We start from the raw sequence: 23,981 nt of genomic DNA, 5'->3' as shown, positions 1-23,981 counted from the left end.
ATTTGATAAATTGTTTGATAGATTTAATATATTTTTTAAATATTAGTTGATACAATATTTTAAAAGAATAAATTTAAGATTTATATTTTAAACTAAATTTAATAATTATATTTTTCATATTTATAATTCATGATTATATATATAATCTTAAGTTGAGTATTTCTAATATAATTAATAATTTTAATTTCTTATTAAAAATAAAATATTCAAAAAATATAAATGATTCATACATTAATATATGAATATATATTTTTTATTTATACATCTAAATATAAATATACATTTATATAAATATATTTTTATTCGTATATTGAAATATTTTGATTAAAATATAAACATATTTTAAATACTAGTTTATACAAGAAAAATAAAATATATAAAAAATATAAATGATTCATACATTTAAATATAAATTGAATCATTTATATTTTCTATACATCTATATTTAATAAGAAAATAAAATTATTGGGGGACTGTTTTGCAAGTTTTAAAAGTTGGGGACCTAAATTCAAGTGCCTGAAAAGTTCAATGACCGTTTATATAATTTACCCTAATTTTCTAACAGTGATTTAAGTTGGGGGACCATATTGCAAATGGAATAAATGTTAGGGGACTGTATTGCAAGTTTTAAAAGTTGGGGGACCTAAATGCAAGCTTCAAAAATGTTCAGTGACCATTACTATACTTTACCCTACTATTAAAGTTGTATTATAATTCGATGAGGGGCAGAGTCATAAGTATAGACAATAATTGATTATTAAATCAGCTATATAAATGGGTTATGGTCCCCAAGAAATAGACAATCTCGTATTTACTATTTATCCTCGTCAGAGAGTTTATACTTAAGGGAACTCTATCTTCTTCGAAGATCACCACCAAAGAAAGATTCAATGATTTCAACCTATCAATTAATTCATGTACGCTTCCCCATCTAATATTTATTTTATTCTTGATGATTTAGCATGATTAGATCCCAATTAATTTCATATTTATTATGATTTAGTTCTAACAATCTCTTGTTCATAAAACCGTTAGATGAAACTATATATGTTTGGGGGAAATTAGGTTATACTATGATCAAAACTAATTACATATTTTGATGAATTTTGTGATGAAATTGAAAGATTCAAAAGTTTGAGGATAATTTATTTACCCTTCTTTGAGAATAGAAAATATCTTTATTTAACTTTGGCAATCTTATAGTCCTCATGTATTAAATATATATGTTTCATTCATGTTGAATTTTATTAAGATTCCTTTAATATATGTCCATTTGTAAACAAAATTTAAGAACTTAATCTACACATTGAAATAAAATTTAGTTACATGAATTTTTTTATTATCTAAAACACTTTCCTTAAATAATAAAAAAGTGTATACATTTTTTATAACTACCAAAATAATAAAGATATTATATTCACTATAAAGTTTTGGGTAAACAATAAGTTTAGTACCTAAAATATTAGTTTTGGTCTATTTTAACACTTAACTTTTAAATTTTTTTCAAAATCACATATAATATAGTTTTGAAAAAATAAAAAATTTAGATACTAAAACGGACCAAAATTGACAGTAAATGCATAGTTTATCTTAAAATTTAAAAATTCTTCATAATTTGTATTATATTTTAAATCTCATCGTTACACATTTATTTTTCATTTGTATATACATTTAAGTATTTCAACTATTGGTTTAAAAGTATTTCAACTATTAGTTTAAAAGGTTCAACATATGTTACACTTTTTAATTATTTGAACAATTGCAAGAACTACCCGGAATTTTCGGGTAGCAAAATTCCGGTTCGTGACCCGACCTATATTAACCGAATACTTGTGAGTCGGGCACCTGTTAATCCAAAATTTTGTTGTTATATAGATGTAAAACGACGCCATTTTGGTGAATATTTTATTTTTCTAAAACTGCTTCGTTTTAATGTTGTTAATTATTTAACGACTGAGTGGCAAAAAAACCAAATGTATCAAGTTTAGTGAGAAAATTAAACGAATTTAAAATACAATGAGTGTAATAAGAAAGAGTAAAATTTAATAACGATTGGCGTAATTTATTCTTTTTAATATTTTAGGCAATTAGACTACATGTTAATTGAGTACAGTAAAATAATTTGATATGCTTGTTATTTGTTAAATAAAATTTTCAAATATAAAAGACTCCTAATTTTCCAATTGTATGAAGGGCTTTTTTGTTTTGGATCAGAGGAAAAACCACAGAAGTTAACGAATACTTTTCTTTGAAACATTATTTTATTGTTTTTATATATTTAAAAATACTGTAAAAAGTTAGTTTTAGTAAGTTTATATTAATTTTAGGGTGTATTAGTAATATAACTGACAGATAAACACCAAACTCAGTAAGAAATAATTGATATGAATATAAGCAAATATGTTGATAGCAAACAACTCACAAGAAAGAAAAAAGAAAAGCAAAATCACATTGGAAACCAGAAAATAATTTGATCGATTTCTTCTCTAAATCCGAATTCAAAAGTTGGACGACAAATTAATTTCACTTTTTTTCAAGTGAGGTTGTTCCAAATCCGAAATTTGCAAACGTACAAGCAGGATCCCAATAAATCACTTCCCCTATTTCTAATTCTGTGGCATAGCAGCAGCATTCAAGTGCCCATATTTCTGCATCACTTTCCTAGTTGCCAGGGCAGCTGCCTCACTAGCACGTAACGTCCCCGCAGCCATGATTGTGGCAAACTCACGGCTTATCTCTTCTTGGACCTTGGCTCGAGCATCCCCGAGAGGGTCCGAAATTTTTTCCTGTGCTCCTGTTGGTTTGGCAGATGGCATTGTCTCTTCCGACGTCTGTGCATCGGCATGGTTTGGTTGCTCTTCAGCCTTCACCTCATCACGCTTTGCGTTATCAGAGGAATTGATAACATTGACACCTGAGTGCTGAGATGGCTGAGCAGAAACAGATGGCCTGAATTGAGGAACTTGAGGAACAGCACCGGCCCTCAAAGTTGTCTCAAGATTTTGAATCATGGGCACTGTATAACGAATAAACAAAAAGAAAACATTAAAAATCTATCCACTTCATTGTAGAAATACAACGAATGAAGTAAAATTTGAACATGGATAATAATGGCTTACTTAAGAGTGCACCCATTGGGCTGCTCATAACTTCATTTGGGAGCTGCAATATATAGTCCGGAATGGTGGAACCGACTATAAACTGGGCAACCTCATTGCTGAAGTTGTTGCAATTGTGGGTGAGCAAACTGTAGGTCTCGGCTGTGTAACGGGGACTAATCTCCTGTAAATACATCTCAAACACATCTTTAGGCACATGAGTGACACCCAAATCAATCACTCTAATCGGTTTCCCATACGGGGCCGTCCCAGCAGGAATGTGCTGTATGCCTCCACCAAAATAGTATTCATTACCATAAACCACAACTCCAGTGTGCCTGTCAAGCAAACATAATAAACCAATACGATAATCAGTATAGCAAGCAATGCAACTGTAAACCACTACAAATTTGCATTTGGCCGATGGAAGTTGGCGATATTCGAGAAAGACAAGTGGAACGACTTCAGTTAAAAAAATGTTGGGCATCAATGAAAAGCTCCCACATTCAGAACAATGCTTACCATATTCCCTCAATAACTTTCCCTAATAAGGTCATGGAAAGCTGCCGAGCCAGTCCCTGACTCAAGTCGTACACATTCAAGGTGACTTTGTGACTCTCCTGTAACCAAACCAAAGTCATTACAGTTCACATGTATAATTGATTAAACCTTTATAACAAATGCTAATGGGCAAACAAAATATAACAGAGAAAAGGAAAGAATCAAACAGAAGTTAAAAGGCTTGCAAAGAATCTGATACCTCAGCCATTCCTGCAGTTCAATCTAAAAGGCTAAAAGCTCTTGATAGAAGAAGCAAAAATGCAACCTTCAAAGTTATTGGCGAAGATAACCTGTGCGAACAGAAATTCGAACAGATCAATAAGATAAATTTCAGGGAAGAATCTTGCCTACGATAATTTTTATTACAATCTTATAATGTTCAATGATAATAGAAATTATGCTCAAACACACCGCTAATCTGGGGGAAAATAACATTTCCCTTCCATGACAATAGCTTTTCTTAAGGCTTTCCGTACCCAAAAATAACTTGAATGCCCCTTTAGCCAGATATCAGAAAATTCATTCATGTTTCTCAAGGCGAATATCCGATATCTACGTTTGAATTTTTCAAATTTTTAGATCTAAATTGGCAAATTAGTAATCACACAAATGATAGCAGATCACGTCATAAATTAAAATCCCTAGCTTTACATCCAGATACTTCATTGACTTGAGAACACCAAATTACTCCCGATTACCCTAATTGCAGAACACGAAGAAACTAAAAACACCAAATTTTCAATTTGCGCAAACAATGTTGAATCGAACAGATCCAAAGATACATAATCAAAATTATATAAAATAGAAACTAAAACCACGAAGAAGCAGAGAAACGCACCTTAGAAAAAGAGTAGAACCGAAAAAGATAACTTCTTTCTTTTCAATTGCCCGTTGCGTGAAATTGATAACTGTACAAAATAAAGGAAAGAGCTCAATTTATAGTTGAGAGGTCGGGTTTTTCGGTGCCCAATATTCTATAAGACCGGGATTCCGAGTCTTCTATGACTTTCTAGAACTTACTATCCACTATAATTTTGACACGTGTTATTTAAACTTTTCGAGATGGTGGCGGCGGTCTTGCGTGGCAAAGAAAACGCGGTTTGGTCGTGAGGTGCCCGCGCAGCGCGCGAGCGAGCGAGTTTGCATCAGGATTTTTATATTAGTATACATTTTTGGAATTGGGCTTTAACTCCATTAAAGGGGTAAAATTAGCCCAATAAATCATGTAGATAAAAAATTAACTTATTAAATTATGTCTAAAATTAATTTAAGATTTACGATAAATATTACAATACATGATAAACTCGTCATATTCACTTGACGAGTTTTTCAAAATAATATTTTATTCAAACTTGTTATGTTGAAGTAACGAGTTCTAATAAAATATTATCTTTTATTAGATTTTGTCACATCAAAGTGATAAATTTCAATAAAAAAATATCTTTTATTAAAATTTGTCTACATGATAAGTTCCCATTGATTATAACAAATGTTGTAGTTTCTAAAATAAAATATCTAATATTTTATTGAGATAAATAATTTATAATTGCCCCATGTAATGTGGACAAACCCATGCAATTGTGAACATCTTTTCGGCCTTCCATAGTGAGTTAGTGACGGTGGTTGCTGCGTATATAATCCTAAACCAGTATAATTAATGAATTATATATAAATGTATTAAAATAAATCTCGTGAAATTTTAAATGGCTCAAAAATTCATTTAAAAGCCCCAAGTATTTAATTAAAAATATTTATAAAAAAAAACTAATAGAACCGTTAGAAACGAGGCATTTTTCTCGAAAAATTACCGATGATCGGTATATTTATCGATCTAACACCGGTCATATTATATTTCTCGATCTAACACCCGTAGCAGTAAAGCGCGCTCCCTGCCCCGCGCTATATGTTGATTTAGCGTCACGTGGGGTATAGCGCCCCCTGTACCGTTCTATACGCTAACATGGCTTACACGTGGGTATAGCGCGACCCCTGATCCGTGCTATAACTGTTTATCTGACACGTGAGGTATAGCGCGGTACAGAGAGCGCGCTATACCTTTAATTACCCCCCAATCCTCCTTATAAATACTCCCATCTTCTATTACTTTCATCACACCATATTCTCCCAAATTCTCTCTCTATTTAAGATATATTTTATAATATTTTTAATATTATGTATTTAATTTATTTAAGCATTTTACTTTATTTAATATTTTACTAATATAATTTTTTTGCAGATATATAATGGAATACGGTCTACTTCGCTTGGATGGAAATTATATATCTTGACACTTTGCTAATACAGTAACATTTTAACGTTTTAATTTAATTTAAATTATTTGTAATAATTTGTTGATTTATTTAATGTATGATTATTAGATTAAGAATTAATTTGTGTAATTATTTAATTTTAGGAGAAGGACCGTGTATTAGTTCCTTTTATTATGAATCTTAAGTTAATGATACCTAGCCGTGTCTTGCCGTATTTAGTAGAGATTGGGTTTGGTTACATAAGTAGATATCAGGGTCACTGTAAGATAAAAACAGCCCTTATTTATGCCTTAGTAGAGCGGTGGAGGTCGGAGACCCATATATTCCATCTTCCGTGAGGAGAGTGCACGATTACACTTGAGGATGTTGCTATGCACCTAGGGCTTCCGGTGGATGGAGATGTGATATCAGGGATCTCGCAGGGTTCCTGGACTACTTTGTGCCAGGATAATCTAGAACGTGTCCCGGAAAGTTTTATCGGAGGTAGGATATCGTTAAATTTGTTAGATGCCAATTTTCGGGAGTTGAGCGCATACGCCTCTGAGGATGAAGTTAAGATGTATGCACGAGCATGCATACTGCAGTTGATAGGAGGGTTGCTGATGCCGAACAAATCGCGCAACCTAGTTCACTGCATGTGGTTGCGACATCTTAGCGACTTTCGTCTGGTCGGATCATTCAGTTGGGGCTCGGCAGTTTTGGCTTTTCTGTACAGGAAGATGTGTGGAGCCACTGACTACTACATGCATAATGCTATCGGTGGATGTCTCCTGCTGCTGCAGTCTTGGGCATGGTATCGATTACCCTTTTTATGTCCCGTTGTGAAGAACCCATTCGTATTTCCACAACTTCTGAGGTAATTATAAAACTGATTTTGTATATTAATAATTTTATATAGCGTATAATAACTTTTTTTCCTTTGAATATGTGGTGTACTGATAGGAAAAATCATCAGGAGCTACCTGATGATTTAGAAAAAAAATTAGGGTGCTAATCGATCAGAAGGCTGGCATACATATATGAATTTTAATATTTAAAAATTGATTTTAGATTACAGTTATATAATTAGATTATTATTTTGATAAAAAATTATATAATATTTGTTTTAGTTTGAATGGGTGACATATTGTACTGATGATGTAAGGGTGGTAATCCCAACTGAGTTGAGGGGCCCATCTGATGTTTGGATGGCGATGGTCCATCTGATCTGTTATGCGACCGTCAAGTGGCACTCTACTGATCGCGTGCTCCTGCAGTTTGGTTGTTTTCAACCAATTTCGGAAGCACCTCGTAATATGGACGAGTTGCATAGCTTAGATAGACGCGGTAAGCCAGATACATATTGGCTAGTGAGGCATCATGAGTGGGTCGTGTTGTGGGAGGATCGACATCGGCGCCTTCCCCGTAAAGAGCCCATTTTTTATGACCTCTTGATGTTTGCTGACGGTTATTATGAGTGGTTCAAAAGTAATGGTAAACTGTTTATGCTTCCCGAGGATGCACGAGGGCAGACCTTTCCGCGACGTCGACAGAGATGTTTACCGACACATCACCATCGTTCCCCGACTCGTGGACGGAGAGCAGGTGCTTCCGGTTCATCCTCAGCTGCACCAGCAGGACCTTCACAGCAGCCACCGTAGCCATTTATGATGCCACAACCATATATGATGCCGCCGCCTTTCCATTACCAGATGCCGCCACCGATGCCTTTACCTGGTTTTATGACTCCTCCGCCACCACCGTCACAGATGACCCCTCCTGGAGGCTGTTATAGGTCTATGTTTGCAGATTCGACTTGGGGTTCATATGCTGTATATCTGGCAGGTTCAGCCTCATCACCCATGGTCGCAGCACAGACACCTCCTGTACAGTTTTCACACTCAGCGATGTATGGGTTTTATGAGTTTTCCCAGTTTTCGCAAGCCGGTGGGATAGTCAGTCATACACCTCCAGGGTCCTTATTCTATAAAGGTGCTTCATCGTCATCAGCTACTCATCAACCTAATGTACCTGCACAGGACGACGACGACGACGATATCGACAACGATGGTGATGATGATGACAACGAGGAGTCAGAACCAGTGATACGAAGAAATCCTCCTCGAGACCGACAGCCACCGCCCTGCGGAACACATTCGCGTCGCAGACATCGATAGATTTTTTTATTATATTTTTATTTACTTTATTTTGTTAAATTTGTTGGACTTTTTTTAATGTATTTCAGTTAATTTTGTTTATTACCATTTAATATCAGTTATTGTAATTTGGTTATCATTTACTATTTAATTCTTATTGTAAGTTTGTTGTATTTAAAATTATATTCAAATACCACATTGTTATTAGTTTGATAAAATTTAATGATTGTGTTTGTTTTTTTAATCTTCATCAGCGATTATCGAATGATATTAACTTGAAGTAAATGCAAATCAAAGTACAAGAATTATTATTTGATAAACAAATACATCATTTCCTCATCAATTGTTACTTGATGGCAACAGAAGTGGACATGTTTTTCTAGTGTGTCTTGGGTTTCTACAATGCCCACATCTTATGTCTTGTCTAGATCTTTCTCGAATATCCATATCGTAATGAATTCGATTGGATTTTGGACGACCACGCTCCCTCAATAAACTCATATTTGGTACAATCGAAAGCAAATCTTGAACCTCATCAGGGTCTTTGTCATTACCTATGGGGGAAACTCAAATTCGTATACCTTAAAAACTTCAGGTAGTAGGTATACGAGATCCACAAAATGGTTATAATCTTGACGTGTATGCGAGCAAGCTGCTATCACATGAGAACATGGATACTTCAGAGCTTGAAAAAACCCGCAGTCGCACATTCTGTCCCTTAGATTTACTCTTAACGACACAACTTCAATCCCTTGAAGAGGTCGCGACAACTCTATGACACGAAACATTTCATGCCTTCTAGAGAAGCTTGTTACAGACATTCTATTTGATGCAGTAATTTTTTCTGTAGATCTGCAACTAATCTAGGGTGATAAACATGATCGTCGAGCTTCACAAAAAGCGCCCCAAAACGAAAATATGTAGTATTTATCAAAGCCGCTACTGGTTAGTGACGTGCACCCTTTAAAGTTGAATTGATTGCCTCTGTCAAGTTGGTCGTCATGTGTCCATATCGATATCCACCATCATATGCATTCGCCTATATTTCTTTATCGATGAGGTTGATGTAATCATATTCTTCCTCGTTCTTCGCCCGCAAATCTTGATGCATTGATTAAAACGTTCGAGGAAGTAGTTCGTAACCTGATCAAAAAATTTATAACTTACTAACTTGCTTTCTTTGCAAAATTAAAACGATTGAAAGAAAACAAACTACATCAGTTTCACTTACACATGCGCATAATTAATTGACGCTCATAATTATTCTTGTACCTTCCATGATAGTTTGCAGCAATGTGTCGGAGACAATACCTATGTTGGACAAATGGTGGTTGCCACATTGGACCCAAAGACTCCATTGCTGCTTTGATCACAGCTCCGCGATCTGAAATGACACATATGTTTTCCATCGTGATAACATTTGCACGTAAATTTCGGATGAAAAAGCCCAAGAATATGTATCTTATCCTTCGACAAGAGCAAAAGCAAATGGAAGAATGTTGCGACTGTCATCTTGGACAACTGCCAATAATAAAACTTGTTTGTATTTTCCATACAAGAAAGTCCCGTCGATCTGGACCACAGGCTTGCAGTATTTTGCAGCATTAACGCACTGTGGGTAACTCCAAAAAACCCGGTAGAATTGGATTCGATCGCGAAGAACTCGATCATTATTGTATGCATAAGAGGTTTCGAAGTCCACAATTATCCCAGGATTCAACGTCTGCAACAGCCTAAACCAACCTGAAAGTTCGTTGTAAGATGCATCTCATTCTCCATTAAGTTTGACAACGGCATTTTGTTTTGCCAACCAAGCTTTTTTATAGGAGACAATGTACCCATACTGTGATTGTATAGCTGAAATCAACACTGCAACAGCTATATGAGAGCTTGTTTTTACCGTGGGCATGATGGCTTGGCATATCATTTCAGAGCCAGAGTTCGGATGATATTGGTTGACCCCTCCAGCACAACATGTGTGAGGATCGTTGTATACTGTTAGTTCCCATATGTTTTTTTTCCTCTTCATTTTCAATACGCGAACCATCCAATTGCATCCGTTTTCGCATCGGGCAAAATATCATACATATTTTTTGGTCGTCGATCCATTGACTTTGGACTGAACAGAATTACGGATATTATAATTTTTTATAGCCATTACCGCTTCTTCTTTGCTTGAAAACTCCATGCCTAAATATAACTCACCATTATTTATTGATGAGTAATATCCATAGTCACAGAGATGAGGCATATCCGCAAATTCTGGCCCGTACATTGCACCATAATCAATTTCATACATGTGTGCAGGAGGGTCAGTTTGTGCCACATTTCCTGGAACTTCATCATTATCGGAGTTGAATTGCGGTGATTCTGGTTGAATGAATAGTCTAGTCTCAGCACCATCCGCACCAAGCTCACGAAGCGGTTCTTATGGTGGAGATGATGGTTCCTCCATGCTCTCCACATTTAGGTCGAAGAACCTACTACTTGCACGACTTCCCCTTAAACTGGAAGACATATAGACATTGAGATCGAAAAAGCTCGCAGTCGAATGTCTCCCCCTGGAGCTTGAAACCATCGTGTCAAATGGAAACTGCACAGATGGTTATGTCGATGGCATCTCCATGTGGTCAAAAAAATTTGCAGATGAATGCCTTCCCCTTGAACGGGACGCGGTGTTGCCAAACGGATTGTTCGTGAACCCATCTCGGTACATATCGTAAGGAGTTGCGGATGAATGTCTCCCCATTATGGCATTAAAATCATTACACATTACTGTAGTCGGGCTGTCAACTTGATCAACTTGTTCAGCCAACCCATAGTGGGAGCTTAAAGATTGACCCCGAACAACACACACTTGAACAAAATGTGCATACATCTTAATAGTGGCGTCTGAATAATTACTTTGAGCTCCAACCATCATTTGAACATCATCATTGTTCGAAAGTTCAAACGCTATATAAGTTAATGGCAACAATGATGTTGGAAATTTGTACTGCAACGACGACATTCTTTTACTACTTCCAACATGAATCTTCCTCGAAATCTTCGTTATCAGCTCATCAAGAGTTATGTTTCTCTTGAATGATATTTTAATACGCTTATTTGATACGAAAATAACGTCGGTTTCATCTTCTCGAATTTCATCATCATAATAAACAGTAGCTGAAAGTCACGCCATTCTTTGAGTTTAAAAGTGCGGAAATATTATATATGCAAAAAAAAAAAAAACTGAAACAAACATAATTAAATAAATTATATATGAAAAAAAAAATATAACACAATAAATTTTTACACATCAATGTAAATAATTTAAATAATATAATTTTATATTATTACACGTATCGCAAAACTATTTTGACGTATGCTCATGCTTTTCAATTTTACAAACACAAAATTTAATTGAAAATAATTAATATAATATTTTTTCAAATAATCATAATAAACAATAATTATAATAAAAAAATTATAACGAAAAATCGCACGAACTTCTAAATTAAATATGAGAAAATTATCAGAATTATTTCTCGTTGACTGAATTGTTGTATTAATTTATAAGTTAGAGGAGAGAGATTTGAGGAGATGTGAGAAAATTAACAGGGAGCGAAGGGTATTTATAATCATATAAGGCGCGATACCTGCACCGCGTTATACCTACGTGTAAGTCATGTTAGCGTATAGTGCGGTACATGGGGCGCGTTATACCCATTGTGACGCCAAATCAATATATAACACGGGTCTGAGAGCGCGCTTTATTGTTACGGATATTAAATCAAAAAATATAATTTAATCGATATTAAATCAATAAATAAACCGATCACCGATGATTTTTTCGAATAAAACACCTAGAAACGATTCCATTGGTAAGGGTTGGTCCCACATTTTGGACTAAAATAAAAAAAATGGGGGAAGAAGCGGGAGGACGTGAAAAGAGCATAAAAAGGAGTTAAATGGTAAACAATTTGGAGATCCGAGCATTGTCATGATTGGGCCTAGTAATCAGACGCTTGCCAATTGTACGGCATTCACCTCCCTCGGGAGCAATGAAACCCAGTAATTAAAAAGAAAAGCTAATTAAACTGAAATAATTGAAACAAAAATATTAATTGAAGTGTCATTAAAAAGGTAGAACGTAAAAGTAATTTTGAATTTGGAATTAGTTGGTAAAAAAAATTAACACCTTGTGGTTGCATTGAGTGAGTGAGGAAGCCAGTCCATTTATTTGGTAGTGAAGGTACTATTGGTGCTTTTATTTTACCAACAATTCCTACCACGAGATGAATTCAAACAGGCAAATACCACTTTTATGTAATATATATAAGGACCACAATAAATGTGCAAAATAAACTAGGGCTCTAGGCTACGAGCCAAAAATACAATAGGGTTTTAGGGTTTGTACTTCATGTGCATTCCCCTAAGGTTTTAGGGTTGCCGGATATTCTTTTCCGAGTAAATTAATAATGTTAATTTATACCATTATTTCTGGAATTTTGGCATCAGGCAATATATGACTATTGATAATTGTGCATTAAAAAACAACCTCTAGATTTGGTGTCGATTGTATTTACTGTCCTCATAACTTGTATACTATAAAAGTAAACAAATTTAAATATGATAAATTATTTTTATTGAAAAATAATAAATTAAAAAATATATTAAAGTACTTAGAACATATATTATTTTAAAATCACTTTGATTTAATTATTAAATGAACTTGTATACTATAAGTTATTGTTGAGCCAAGCCTTCATGTCAAGGAGGAAGAAAGAACGGTGTTGGAGTGGTCCAGGATGGCTAGTACGTCGATATTCCAAGTCCCGCCGGACCCCGCGAAGTCTGGCTATGGCAATGGGCTTATTGGTGCCAATGCAGCCAAAGATGGAATTGTTTTAAGAATCAGCTGTAGCAGTAAATTTCAAGATGGTGGTAGAGATAGAGGGGGAGGATTCCCAATTCTCTTTAACCATACAGTCAAAATCAGCATGGAAATACCACCCAGAGAAATATTTAAAGTGGCGATTGAAGGCATGATTATTGAGTTACTGACTCTGAGGAAGATATGTACATGGTCAGAGCGCATACGGAGGAGGTGAAAGACAACAAATTCAGGTAAGGACTCGTCCTAGTGAGAGTTACAAATAAATATGTCCAGACGAAGGAAGGAGGAACCATGAGACGAAGTGAAATTGGGGCCTTGGAAACACATATCACGAAGGTCATAGTTAAAAACAAAGTTTTAGAAGTCACAAATAGGTTTGGAAGACACATAACCTTACGATCTGAGGTGTTAAGGGTGGTGTTGAAATCACCCACGAGGAGCCAAGGGGAATGAATAAAGGAAGCAAGAGCGTCAAGATGGGGCAAGAGGTTTGAACGGGTGGGACTAGTATATATCAGCGTGGCAAGGGATGGGTTACCATTGGAGACTAAAGTATTGGGGAAATGAATAAATTGAAAATGATTTAGAAGAATTTTGATGTGTACCGAGTGATTCCAATAGAGCTAAATACTGCCAGAGAAGCCAGAGACTTCAACGTAATGTGAGAAAGGAAAACCAATAGCAGAGATGATGCCATCGGCACGAGCGCCATTGATACTTGGTTCGATCAAACCAACGATGTCGGGTTTATGGTCTCGAAGATACTGACAAATGGTGTTGATAAATTTAGGGTCACCGCAACCCTGAACGTTCGAGCTGAAGAACATAATCATCATAAAAAAAATAAAATATGGGTAGAAAAATACCGACTTTATTCTATCATAAGAACTGAGGGTAAATCTCCCTCGTAAACATGAGAGATTCCCTTGGTGGCATGGGTATCTTGTTCAAGTTGCTCTTGGAGCATAGAAATATTACCTGAGGCAGTCACCAAACCTGTGGAACGACCAAACGGATCAAGCTGGGGTGGACATCTAGTACTTGTCACAACGTGAGAGGAAGGAAATGTGGGATTTGGGATGTTGGGGTTGGTAGTCTTGGCCAAGGTGATGGAGGTGTGATTGGATTTGTCCAGATTTGATCGGGGGCGACTAGTGGAGGACGAGTGAGAGACTTGAGGGGAGTAAGACTTTGTTTGGTCGACGAGGGCCTGGTTCTCACGGTTAAGGCGACTAGTTTACTAATCGTGATGGGTTTCCGACCAGGTACGATGATTTTTTGCTCAGGACAGATTAAAAAGCAAGATATTTATCAGTGCTCGAAACATGGGTTTTGGGACGAGGTGAGGCATGGATGGTCTGGGCCGAGCGGGGAGAGTCGATGTCACAATCTTTAGCAGTTTCAAATATAGGGTTGTACCTAGAACCTGAGATCAGAACATTGCTTTGGGAGGAGTCTTTTTCGATGATCTCCTTTGACGACGCTCAACGAGCATTCATGGGCCAAACATGGAAAAATCCAACTCAGGGGCGGGAGGAGGCTCTTGGGGAGTCTGAGGCTCCTGAGGGCAGGCTTGAGAGTGGGGAAGAGGTCTTGAACATGGCCGTAGTTGCTGTAGGCAAAACAAATAGTCGACAAGGATTCATATTCGATGATTTGTATCCGACCATTAATCAAAATCTTGGACGTTAGGGACTTACTCAGATCGATGCTAATAGTTACTCTGACGAAACGATCGCGGCGACCGGATTTCATTTTGTAATCGATTTTTACAACTTTCCCGATGCACTCACCGATCTCTTGGATAAGGCTTCACTTACAAAGGGTGATCGACAACCCTAGTAATTTGATCCAGGTAATGACTCTGTTTGGGTGAGATTGAGAGGGGAGAAGTCAATCGTCCACGGTTCAACCATCAAGTAGTGTCTGAATATCATCAAGGGTCCGTTGGCTATGGCTTTGAGATAATCAGATCGAGAAGCGAAAGAAACCAGAAAGTGTTCGTTCTCTATATCCATGGTTTTCATGAGATAGTAGGCTTCCAGAGATCTTGGAGGCGGTTACGAAAGGTAGTGTATCCAATTTTCCGACCCAATAGTTTGACAATAACGGTCTGATCAAGGCTCTTGATGGCAAGATTTTGAATTCTAGCCGAGAAATCTATGGTAATCATTTCATCAACGGTGCTTCTGGTGACATCGTTATCCAATAATTCGAAGTCTTCATCATCAAAGAGCTGGTCATCGACATCAACCGGAGGGGGAGAGGTTCCGAAGAATGTGTCTTTATATGAGGGAACGTCATGGATCATTTGGACAAGGGGTTCGACTTGATTAACAGTGGTATCAGCAGGCTCCATGTTGATGTCCATGGTAGCGGGGAGTGAATCAGAGGATGGAGGCGAGGGGAAAGAAGCATGATCCAAGGATGAGGAGGGATCATCCGGTGGTTTATCGTCCGATCGACGGGCTTTCTTGGATCTGCGATCGTTGGGGGCGGAAGAGAACGTTTGGTGCATCTTCAGAAATCGTCTTTTATTCATACTTGTTTATATATATATATATATATATATATATATATTATTTATTATTTTGTTCATTTTCGTTGCATAATAATACATAATAAGAACGAGTTACCTAAAAAGTGACACATAACAAAATAATATTCTTATTATGTATTATTAGTCCTTAATGTTTCATTAATTTTTTAAAATGAAACATTAAGGACTAATGTTCATTTTCGGATGGCTTAAAATGTTCATTTTTAAAATGTTTAGTAATATTCTTATTATGTATTATTAGTCCTTAATGTTTCATTAATTTTTTAAAATGGTCATTAAATTTTTTAAAATGTTTATCTTATTATTTTAGGAATCTAATGTGATATTTTAAGCCATCCGAATAATACGAATCATATTTACAATGTTATATTTACTAATGAATAATGATTGAAGAATATCTCAAACGATAACAATAACATGATTTTAAGAAAAATATTTATCTCTTTTAATTTTTAGATAATTTTCAAAATAAGTATATTGTTAGAAATTTTAGACTTTAAAAGTGGAAATGAAAAATAATAGACCTTTGATACTTAATCTTGCTATTTATCCCAAATAAAAGAGTTTCCCCCCAAAAATAAATTACGTTACAATATCATTTCCTAAGTGGTTCATGTGGGTATAACGAATTTCGTCATAAAATTAAGTGAAGTTATTAATGACGTAAGACTTTATATATAAAATTGAAATTATAAAAAATTATATTTAGTGATACCATATTAAAAAATCGAGTATATTTGATCTTATAAAACAATAAAAATATGTGAAAAGGGCCAATGGGGCCGCCAGACTAACCCCCAGATCCTAATATATGGATTCTGTACCTCCCTCCCTCTTCTACCTCTCCTTTCACTGTCAGATTAAAAAAAAAAAAAAACTGGTCCTTCATTTTTCACCCTCTGTTTTTGAAGAAGAAAGCCCCCTCCTTTTTTTTCTTTTCTTATATTCCCACGTTTTGGTTATACACACACCTTTGGTGACAACATTAAAACTCCATATTTCTCAAAAGAAAAAAAATATTGTGGGGGAAAAAGTTTCATGAAGAAATCTAAGATATCAGGTGACATAGCGGTGATGGGAGTTTCTCATCAGTCGACAATGGGGTCCCGTACCAGAGCTGCCAAAACTCTGGCTTTGCAAAGACTTTCGAAAACAACAACACCTTGCGGTTCGCCGGCAACCGGTGTCGGTTTGAACCCGGACATGTCTTCGTTTTCTTATCTTCAGCTGAGGAGTCGTAGGCTTGAGAAGCTGGCTTCCCCTGTTTCGAACAAGACGAAACAGAGACAAGAGAGGAAGGAGAGTGGTTTCCGAGAAGGGGAGAAGAAGAATGGCGGGAAGAAGAGTGAAGGGTGTTTTGGGAACATGGAGATTGTTGTCGGGGTGGGGATTTGCTGTGGAACGACAGAGGAGGCTTGTTTTAGTGGAGAACTCAGAGACAGGTCTGGTTTTCTTCTTCTCTTGGTGTTTTCTTAAAAAGAAAAAGAGTCCTTTTCTGTTCTTTATATTTTGGTTTTAACACTTGGGAGCTTTTCCAGCATTGTGTTGACTTATTTTCTTTTGAAAAAAAATACCTCATTTTTTATATTACGCGAGTTTTCTTCCATTGTTTCTTCTGTTTGACGCTTTAAATGACGAGTATGGTTCTCTTTGTTGCACGTTCTACTATTTTGCTTACCTTTAAGAATAGGATACCTTCAATACTAAAAATACTTGACAAAAACATGTTCGTTGTCTGGGTTTGCTTTTGATTATGAAAATTGGGTGCAAAGTTTAGTTTTTTATATGGGTAATTGACAGTACACGGTACAAAGAGAAGAAGAAAAAACATTTGGTTTGATCTTCCGGATTGCAACCCATTGTTTGCTTGTGTTTTCTCTGCGAAGTGCAAGAACAAAATAAAAATCTTTTGGCAATATTGACAGCAATCTCTCTTGTTTTTGGTAGTTTATGTTACTTCTTAGGATCGTATCTCTGCATTCAAAGGACTTTAAAAAGATGGGATATAGCTTAGATGTTAGCAATGATATATCAATTCGCTGGGCCTGTTTACAGACATGAATGTGGGATTCTCTGTGTAGCTGCAATAAGTGACAAAAGGTGGCAAATTCGTTGCTGTGCTTGTCTCTTCATTATATGAGGGCTTTGTTCCATTTTAATGAGAATATTAACTTTGTTTTGGTGTAAGATTAAGTGGTAATTTGTTTTTGCTGAGATGATTTGTACTTTTTTATGCAGGAGCACTAGAGAAAGCTCGTCATGTGGTTTGATAAAGGATTTCGAGACCATTGCAGCTCCAGTTTCGACCACAAAGCCAAGAACCTCCCCTTCGACTCCCCGAAAATGGTCGGGGAACGACGTGCAGAGATCCATCGTGGCAGCACAGGAAATGGAGGAGTTTTTTGCCTTTGCAGAACAGCAACAGCAGCGGCAATTCATGGAGAAGTAAGTTTGTTTTTGGAGTTTGTTTTAATCGTCTAATGTTTGCAGCCGACTCGAGTCTTATGAATCCGATTCCTTCAGGTATAACTTTGATATTGTGAATGAATTGCCTCTTCCGGGACGTTACGAGTGGGTGAAAATGATCCCATGAGCCAGGACCACCATTGATTCCAAGTTGATGTAAAGATTGATTGAGCCTTGACAAAGATGTGTAATTTAAAGATCTGTAACATAACAGAGCTGATGAATTACACTAACCCCAGATTACAAACCTCAAATAACTTCTTCAAAACAAAGATTAGTCTGCTAGGAATTGGCTGTTTTCCCCCCTCATCATTGTAACTGGTTTAGGAGTACATTAATGATCAATGTTTCTGGTTTTCCATTTTCCTGTTTTTTTCTTCCTCCCACGTAGTTTTCTTTCACTTGGTCTGGATGATCTCTGGAAATAAATGCAAGTCATTTGTCATTTCTATAACTTGTCGTTTACCATGTTTTTGTTTTTAACAATATCCATGAGCAACTCACGTGCAATTTGTATTCAAGTTTGCTATTCAATGCATCCAGCAACAAGATTTCATTTCAAAAGCACAAAAAGAAATCAAATTTGTGTTTGCTGAATCTGCTCCCATTCAATGTTGCAAGGACAATTGAACAGGCAAGGATAAATTTCTAATACAAAGAACCATACATGTTTCAATATGTCCCAAAATGGACTTCAAATTTTCTTTCAACCCAATTTGTCGATTTGCTCCCGCCCCCCTCTCGTATTTGTTTGCCTCAACCTCTTGTTTTCTCTCTGAAACTGTGGGTGAAGCAGTTAAGCTGCTGAGTTTGTCAACCGAGTCAGGCATTAATTGAGTGGTAATCAATGGCAGAAGGAAGAAGACCTTTGTTGTGTGTGTGTGTGTGTGTTTGTGTACCCCTATTCACATGGGACACTGTACGGTTTTCTAGTTTCTTTTTTTTACAGAGTTTTCAATGTTACATCTTCAACCTTCGATTTGACGTCTTCTTTATTTGCAGACATGTTATCTTTAATTAACTTCTAGATGGATTTGATGTAATAAAAATGTGGTTTGACGTGAAAGTCCTGGAATCCAGAAAGACAAAATTGAAATTCGAATCATTGCTTACGAAACAGTATACTACTATTTGACATTGATGACAGTGATGGTAGATTTGAGGGTCTATGGGATGACTTGAAATCCAAAAAGAAAAGAAAAGGTCTGAGAACATTTGATTCAGAGCCTCCAGAAGGCACCGGCAAATTAATGTTGGAGCGGTGAAAAGATCATAAGCATGAAAGCCATATGCTTACTGGATGGTGGAACAGTTCTTAACACCGTGCTACTGAACCCAGCTGCCAGCATGGTTCGACTCAGTGGGCTCGTTAACTCGGGAACAGTTCTTTAACACCAGAATATCAGTGTATACAGTTTGATCATTTCCCAATTTCCTGTTTCTTTTATGCAAAAAAAACAAACTCGACTACTGTGTGTAGGTATCAGGGCTATTTCTTCTGATAATCTGCTTACATGCAGATGGATAATCCAATAATTGAAGTTGCTTCAGTTGCAGAATTCTTCGCATCCCTATATTTTCAGTAAAATTGTTTGATATTATGAACCAGTCGGCAACGAAAACAAGGTAAAAACTCATATTAGTGCAATAATTTTTTTTAAAAAAATGGTTACTTCGCAAGTAATTTAGTTATCGTTGTAAATCATGGATCATGATTAGTGCTGGCCCCAACATGTGGGATAGACCCAAAAATCTTCACATGGAAAAAGGAATACTGGTAATCAGTATTCACTGAAAAGGTTCTTCCGCTGCTGCTGTCAAGGGCATGTGCAGCAACAAAAGATTCACTATGACACTCCATGGAAAACTACTTTTCCATTTCTAAAACAATTTGGAGGGTACTATTTACTGTTAGTTCACCGTCTATTTTGTTCAAACTTTTTCATAAAATATTCATATCGGTATTTGTTCATACAATATAGATACTTTGGATCGAGTTTTTCGAAATTAGTCCAGAAAAGGTGTTGAACTTTTATGCAGATGTAAGCTGTTATTTGGTAGCAGCGGCAAAGCAGCAACGGTGGTGTTTGATGTTGGGCCCAGTACTGGTGGTTAAGTGAACAGGGAACTAGCAGATTTCTTAAAGTGGTGACACAAAGAACAAGGAGTGTTCTTTAACCAGCTGAAGGAACAAGGAGTGTGGAAAAGAAATAATAGAATTGTTAGTAATCATGGAGGAAAAATGGGGCATTACAGCCTACAGGCATTGCGGTTACTTTCTTTCATTTTCAAACAATAAAAACGTGGGGAGTAGTCGTTTATATGCTTTCACAATTGCATGTAAATAAATTGGCAGTGTCCTGTTTTTGGATGCCTATTCGAGTTGGTATTAACTCTTGTAATCACATTTGATCTGCTAGATTGAATGATTTTTGAATTCTTCGCAGATTTTCTGGACATGGCTGATGCCCTCTTCGTCAGTCGTCACAAGAGTTTGTGGACTTTGTGCTTTTGACAGCTGTGGGCCTTGATATTCTCTTTTAAGATAAGAATTTTAATGTGACATACAATATGTCAAATTAAATCATTCATTATGAACAATATGATCGAGAGGAAGTCGATTAGCGAAAAGGCTTTACGTCAAACACAAGATATAGAGAATGCAAAGACAACACTGGATCAGAAAACTAAAAACAACATGAAGAGACCGAGCACATGGCGGCGACTTGAACCAAATTGGTGTAAAGTCAACACTGACGGGCTAGGGCCTAGGTGGCTGCTTACCAGAGAGGCATCTTGTGGTGTAGTAATCAGGGATCATAACGGGGAATGGATCTAGGGATACTCAAGAAGGACTGGTATTTACTGGTAATGCTCAATCCCATATAGTATTGTAAATACTATTGGGAATGAGTATTTATAGTATAGAATTCCCACTTCCTTATTGAGTGAAAGAGAACAAGGGGAACTCTCGCGCACCGCCGCCGTCGTTCGTCTCGGCACGGCACGGCACGGCACGGCTCGGCTCGGCTCGGCACGTGGTCATGATCGTGGTCGTGGTCAGCACGGTTATTTCAAACACATCCAGGGAAGCAAATAAGACAACAGATATTATAACGAAGTAGGCGAGGATCTCCCAAGATGATGAGCAGTTATTCAAGAATCCCCCGAAAGAGGCTCAAGACAGGCTGCGTCTGATAAACTGGATAGTTAATCAGGCTTAAATTTCTTTGTTCATCCAAAAAAATCATTTAAACTTAAGCTAATGCACAATAAATAATGCTTAATAATGCAAAATTTTCACTAAAATGAGCCCATTTATAGTCTTGACATTCAAATATGAGTCGCACACAATTGGACATGTAATAATATGCTTAAAATAAGTTAAACATCAAATTGGGGTTTTGAGTATTTATATTTTTATTTAAGATATCATTAGAACTTTTTATAAACACCAAAGACGAGGACATGTAATACTATGATTTCGCAACCCTTGACGACGTTTTAATCCTATCTTTTCGACATGCAGGAGACGGTACCTTATTCAATGTCGATACAGTTCAAAGGATATTAGTGAACTTTTCACAGCAAGATGATAGTGAAGAAAATTTGGATGATGCATCAGTTTTCGAATTCGATAGTCCTCGATCACCATCCCAAACTGCATTGTTTAAAGTTGCAATATTAGTGGATAATTATTTAGCTGAAATTGCTCCTGATGCAAACCTCAAGCTTGCAAAGTTCATGGCAGTTGCAGAGACATTACCTGAACATGCTCGGACTACCCACGATGGGCTTTATCGAGCCATTTATATTTACCTGAAAGTATGCGTGCTGATATTTTCCGATTTCAATAACCTTTACAGGCAACTCCCTAACTTTGTAATGAATGCGTTTTCAGGCTCATCAAGGCTTATTGGATGAAGACAAGAAGAAGCTCTGCAAACTGATCGATTTCCAGAAGCTCTCACAAGAAGCTGGTCCACATGCTGCTCAAAACGAACGACTTCATATCCAATCGATAGTTCAAGTTCTTTATTTCGAGCAATTAAGGCTCCGAAATGCCTTGTGTTGCTCGTTTCCAGAGGAGGACACCAAGCTGGTGGCGCATCACCATTCTTGGACAATCAACAGCGGAGCACACAGTGCAGCAATGTCCCCAAGAGACAATTATGCATCTTTGAGGCGAGAAAACCGGGAGCTTAAACTCGAGCTCACTCGGATGCGGATGAGATTAAATGATCTTGAGAAAGATCATGTTTGCATAAGGAGAGATATGGTGAAGTCTCGTTCACATAAATTTATGAGATCTTTCTCAAAGAAAATGGGTAAACTAAGCTTGTTTGGACATAGCTCTTCAAGAGGATCAATTTCCCTTCAAGGCAGTCATACAGAACTGATTCTAAGGTGATTGAAAGAACATGTGCAAGCACTGATTAGATGCAATGGCTTCTTTTCCCTTTCTTTGTCGAGAAAGGCAACAGTTTTCGGTGACCTTCTATGTTAATTCACCACGTTAATGTGTTTCGACCTTTTTTTTCTTTCGATCACAATGGGGTCGTTGTTAATCCTCGAATGCCTGCCCTGATGCACTGATTTCAGAAGACCTTCCTCTCCTTCAATGGTTGCCAATCTTTAGTTCTTCTTTAGCAAATACCTGTAAGAAAATGTCAAGGAAGAACATGATACATCCTGTTGTTTGTTCTCGTACTCAAGCCAGTTTTGTCAGTTAAATAATGTCGGTCTTTCGAGAAATGCTTGCAATAGAGATAACTTGTATCATCTCTTTTCATGATTTTGCACCATGAAAGGCATACCATGAACATTCAAAGACGTTGGTATTTATTTTGTACCCTAAGCTGAATGGAAGCACAAGGTGTAACCCCCTAGACCCGGCCTATGCGTTTCGACTAAGTCTAGTGGATCACATTATGATTATTAAAGAGATATTTTCCGAAACCGTTATTCCATCAATATAAAATAACATTATAAATAACATGAAATTATAAACAAATTATACTATCAAAATCCAACTCGTAAATATAGTACCCAATAAGTAATAAATTAATTTAAAACATGTCTTCAAATTCAAAATCACCATAAACCGAACAATAATAGCAAAAGAGTCATCATTATAAAATCCGATATTTTAAAATAAGGTCCATGTCACCAAAATAAAGTCAACTTGCAAAATAAAAACATTACAATCTGATTTACTTCAAGAGATATGTTGATCCTCCAAGTGCTCGAACCGAGGTATCTAACCAACAGTATCTGAAAGGGGGAAAACATTTTCGAAAGGTGAGCTAGGCTCAGTGTATCCCAACATTTCCATAAAATCACAATAGGTACAAATCATAGTCCAGTAAATCTCACAAATTCATAAGAGTTTAACTTTTGAAAATCATAGTTTAAACTCTTTTCTGGTACACCATCAGTAGTTCCCAAAATTATTTTCCATATAGCTTACTTTATGCACATAGCAAAAAGAAAGCCGACTTAAGGATAGGCTATGAAGCTTGTATCCTTAAGTCCAAGTCAATAAGTCCATATAGCTTACCCTAAACACACAGTAAAGGAAAGCCGACCTAATGAAACATCTTAGGGCCCTCAAGAGTCACATTAGGCCCATTTAGGTTGATCAGAGCTATTCCATCGTAATTCAATTCCAAAATTCAATTGCACCGTGACATAAATTCCATAAATCCAAAAACATGGTAATCATATACCATTTCAAAACAAAAATTAGATAGCAGCCATATTCTATAAATTGTCACATTAAATTGGTGCATCCATAAAACAATAACCAATGAATTCGGTGTACCACATATTAAAACCAATAAAACAGTTCAGTAATAAGTAGGGAACACACCTCGACAATAGGTTCAAATAGCAAATCTACTGTTTACTGGTTTCACCACGCTCTGCTACAGTTTTCGAACGGGTGAATATTGGCACACGTGGTTTAACTGATCTAGAAGAGCTGGGTCGAGCTGTCGAACGATCTGAAGA

The 23,981-nt window shown here is 36.5% G+C and overlaps 2 protein-coding genes and 1 pseudogene across 2 annotated transcripts; 2 read left to right on the top strand and 1 right to left on the bottom strand.

The window, feature by feature from the left end:
* Nucleotides 1-2,595: 2,595 nt before the first annotated feature.
* On the bottom strand, nt 2,596-4,588 carry LOC120120995 (desumoylating isopeptidase 1-like). Its single transcript, XM_039140483.1, has 5 exons — nt 4,498-4,588; nt 3,859-3,949; nt 3,621-3,718; nt 3,120-3,436; nt 2,596-3,016 (listed from the first exon to the last, which is right to left on the bottom strand). The coding sequence occupies exons 2-5, from the start codon at nt 3,865-3,867 to the stop codon at nt 2,607-2,609; spliced, it is 834 nt and encodes a 277-aa protein (XP_038996414.1). The 5' UTR covers nt 3,868-3,949; nt 4,498-4,588; the 3' UTR covers nt 2,596-2,606.
* Nucleotides 4,589-16,339: 11,751 nt separating this feature from the next.
* Nucleotides 16,340-18,226, top strand: LOC120121051 (cyclin-dependent kinase inhibitor 3-like). The gene is made up of 3 exons (XM_039140525.1): nt 16,340-16,945; nt 17,742-17,948; nt 18,027-18,226. The coding sequence occupies exons 1-3, from the start codon at nt 16,542-16,544 to the stop codon at nt 18,094-18,096; spliced, it is 681 nt and encodes a 226-aa protein (XP_038996456.1). The 5' UTR covers nt 16,340-16,541; the 3' UTR covers nt 18,097-18,226.
* A 1,021-nt stretch (nt 18,227-19,247) lies between these two features.
* Nucleotides 19,248-22,409, top strand: LOC120121115 (annotated as a pseudogene).
* The last annotated feature ends 1,572 nt before the right edge of the window (nt 22,410-23,981 follow it).

Source organism: Hibiscus syriacus, unplaced genomic scaffold (genome assembly GCF_006381635.1).
Source record: "Hibiscus syriacus cultivar Baekdansim isolate YM2019G1 unplaced genomic scaffold, ASM638163v2 tig00110356_pilon, whole genome shotgun sequence".
Taxonomy (NCBI): domain Eukaryota; kingdom Viridiplantae; phylum Streptophyta; class Magnoliopsida; order Malvales; family Malvaceae; genus Hibiscus; species Hibiscus syriacus.
This window is presented reverse-complemented; position numbering and strand designations above follow the sequence as displayed.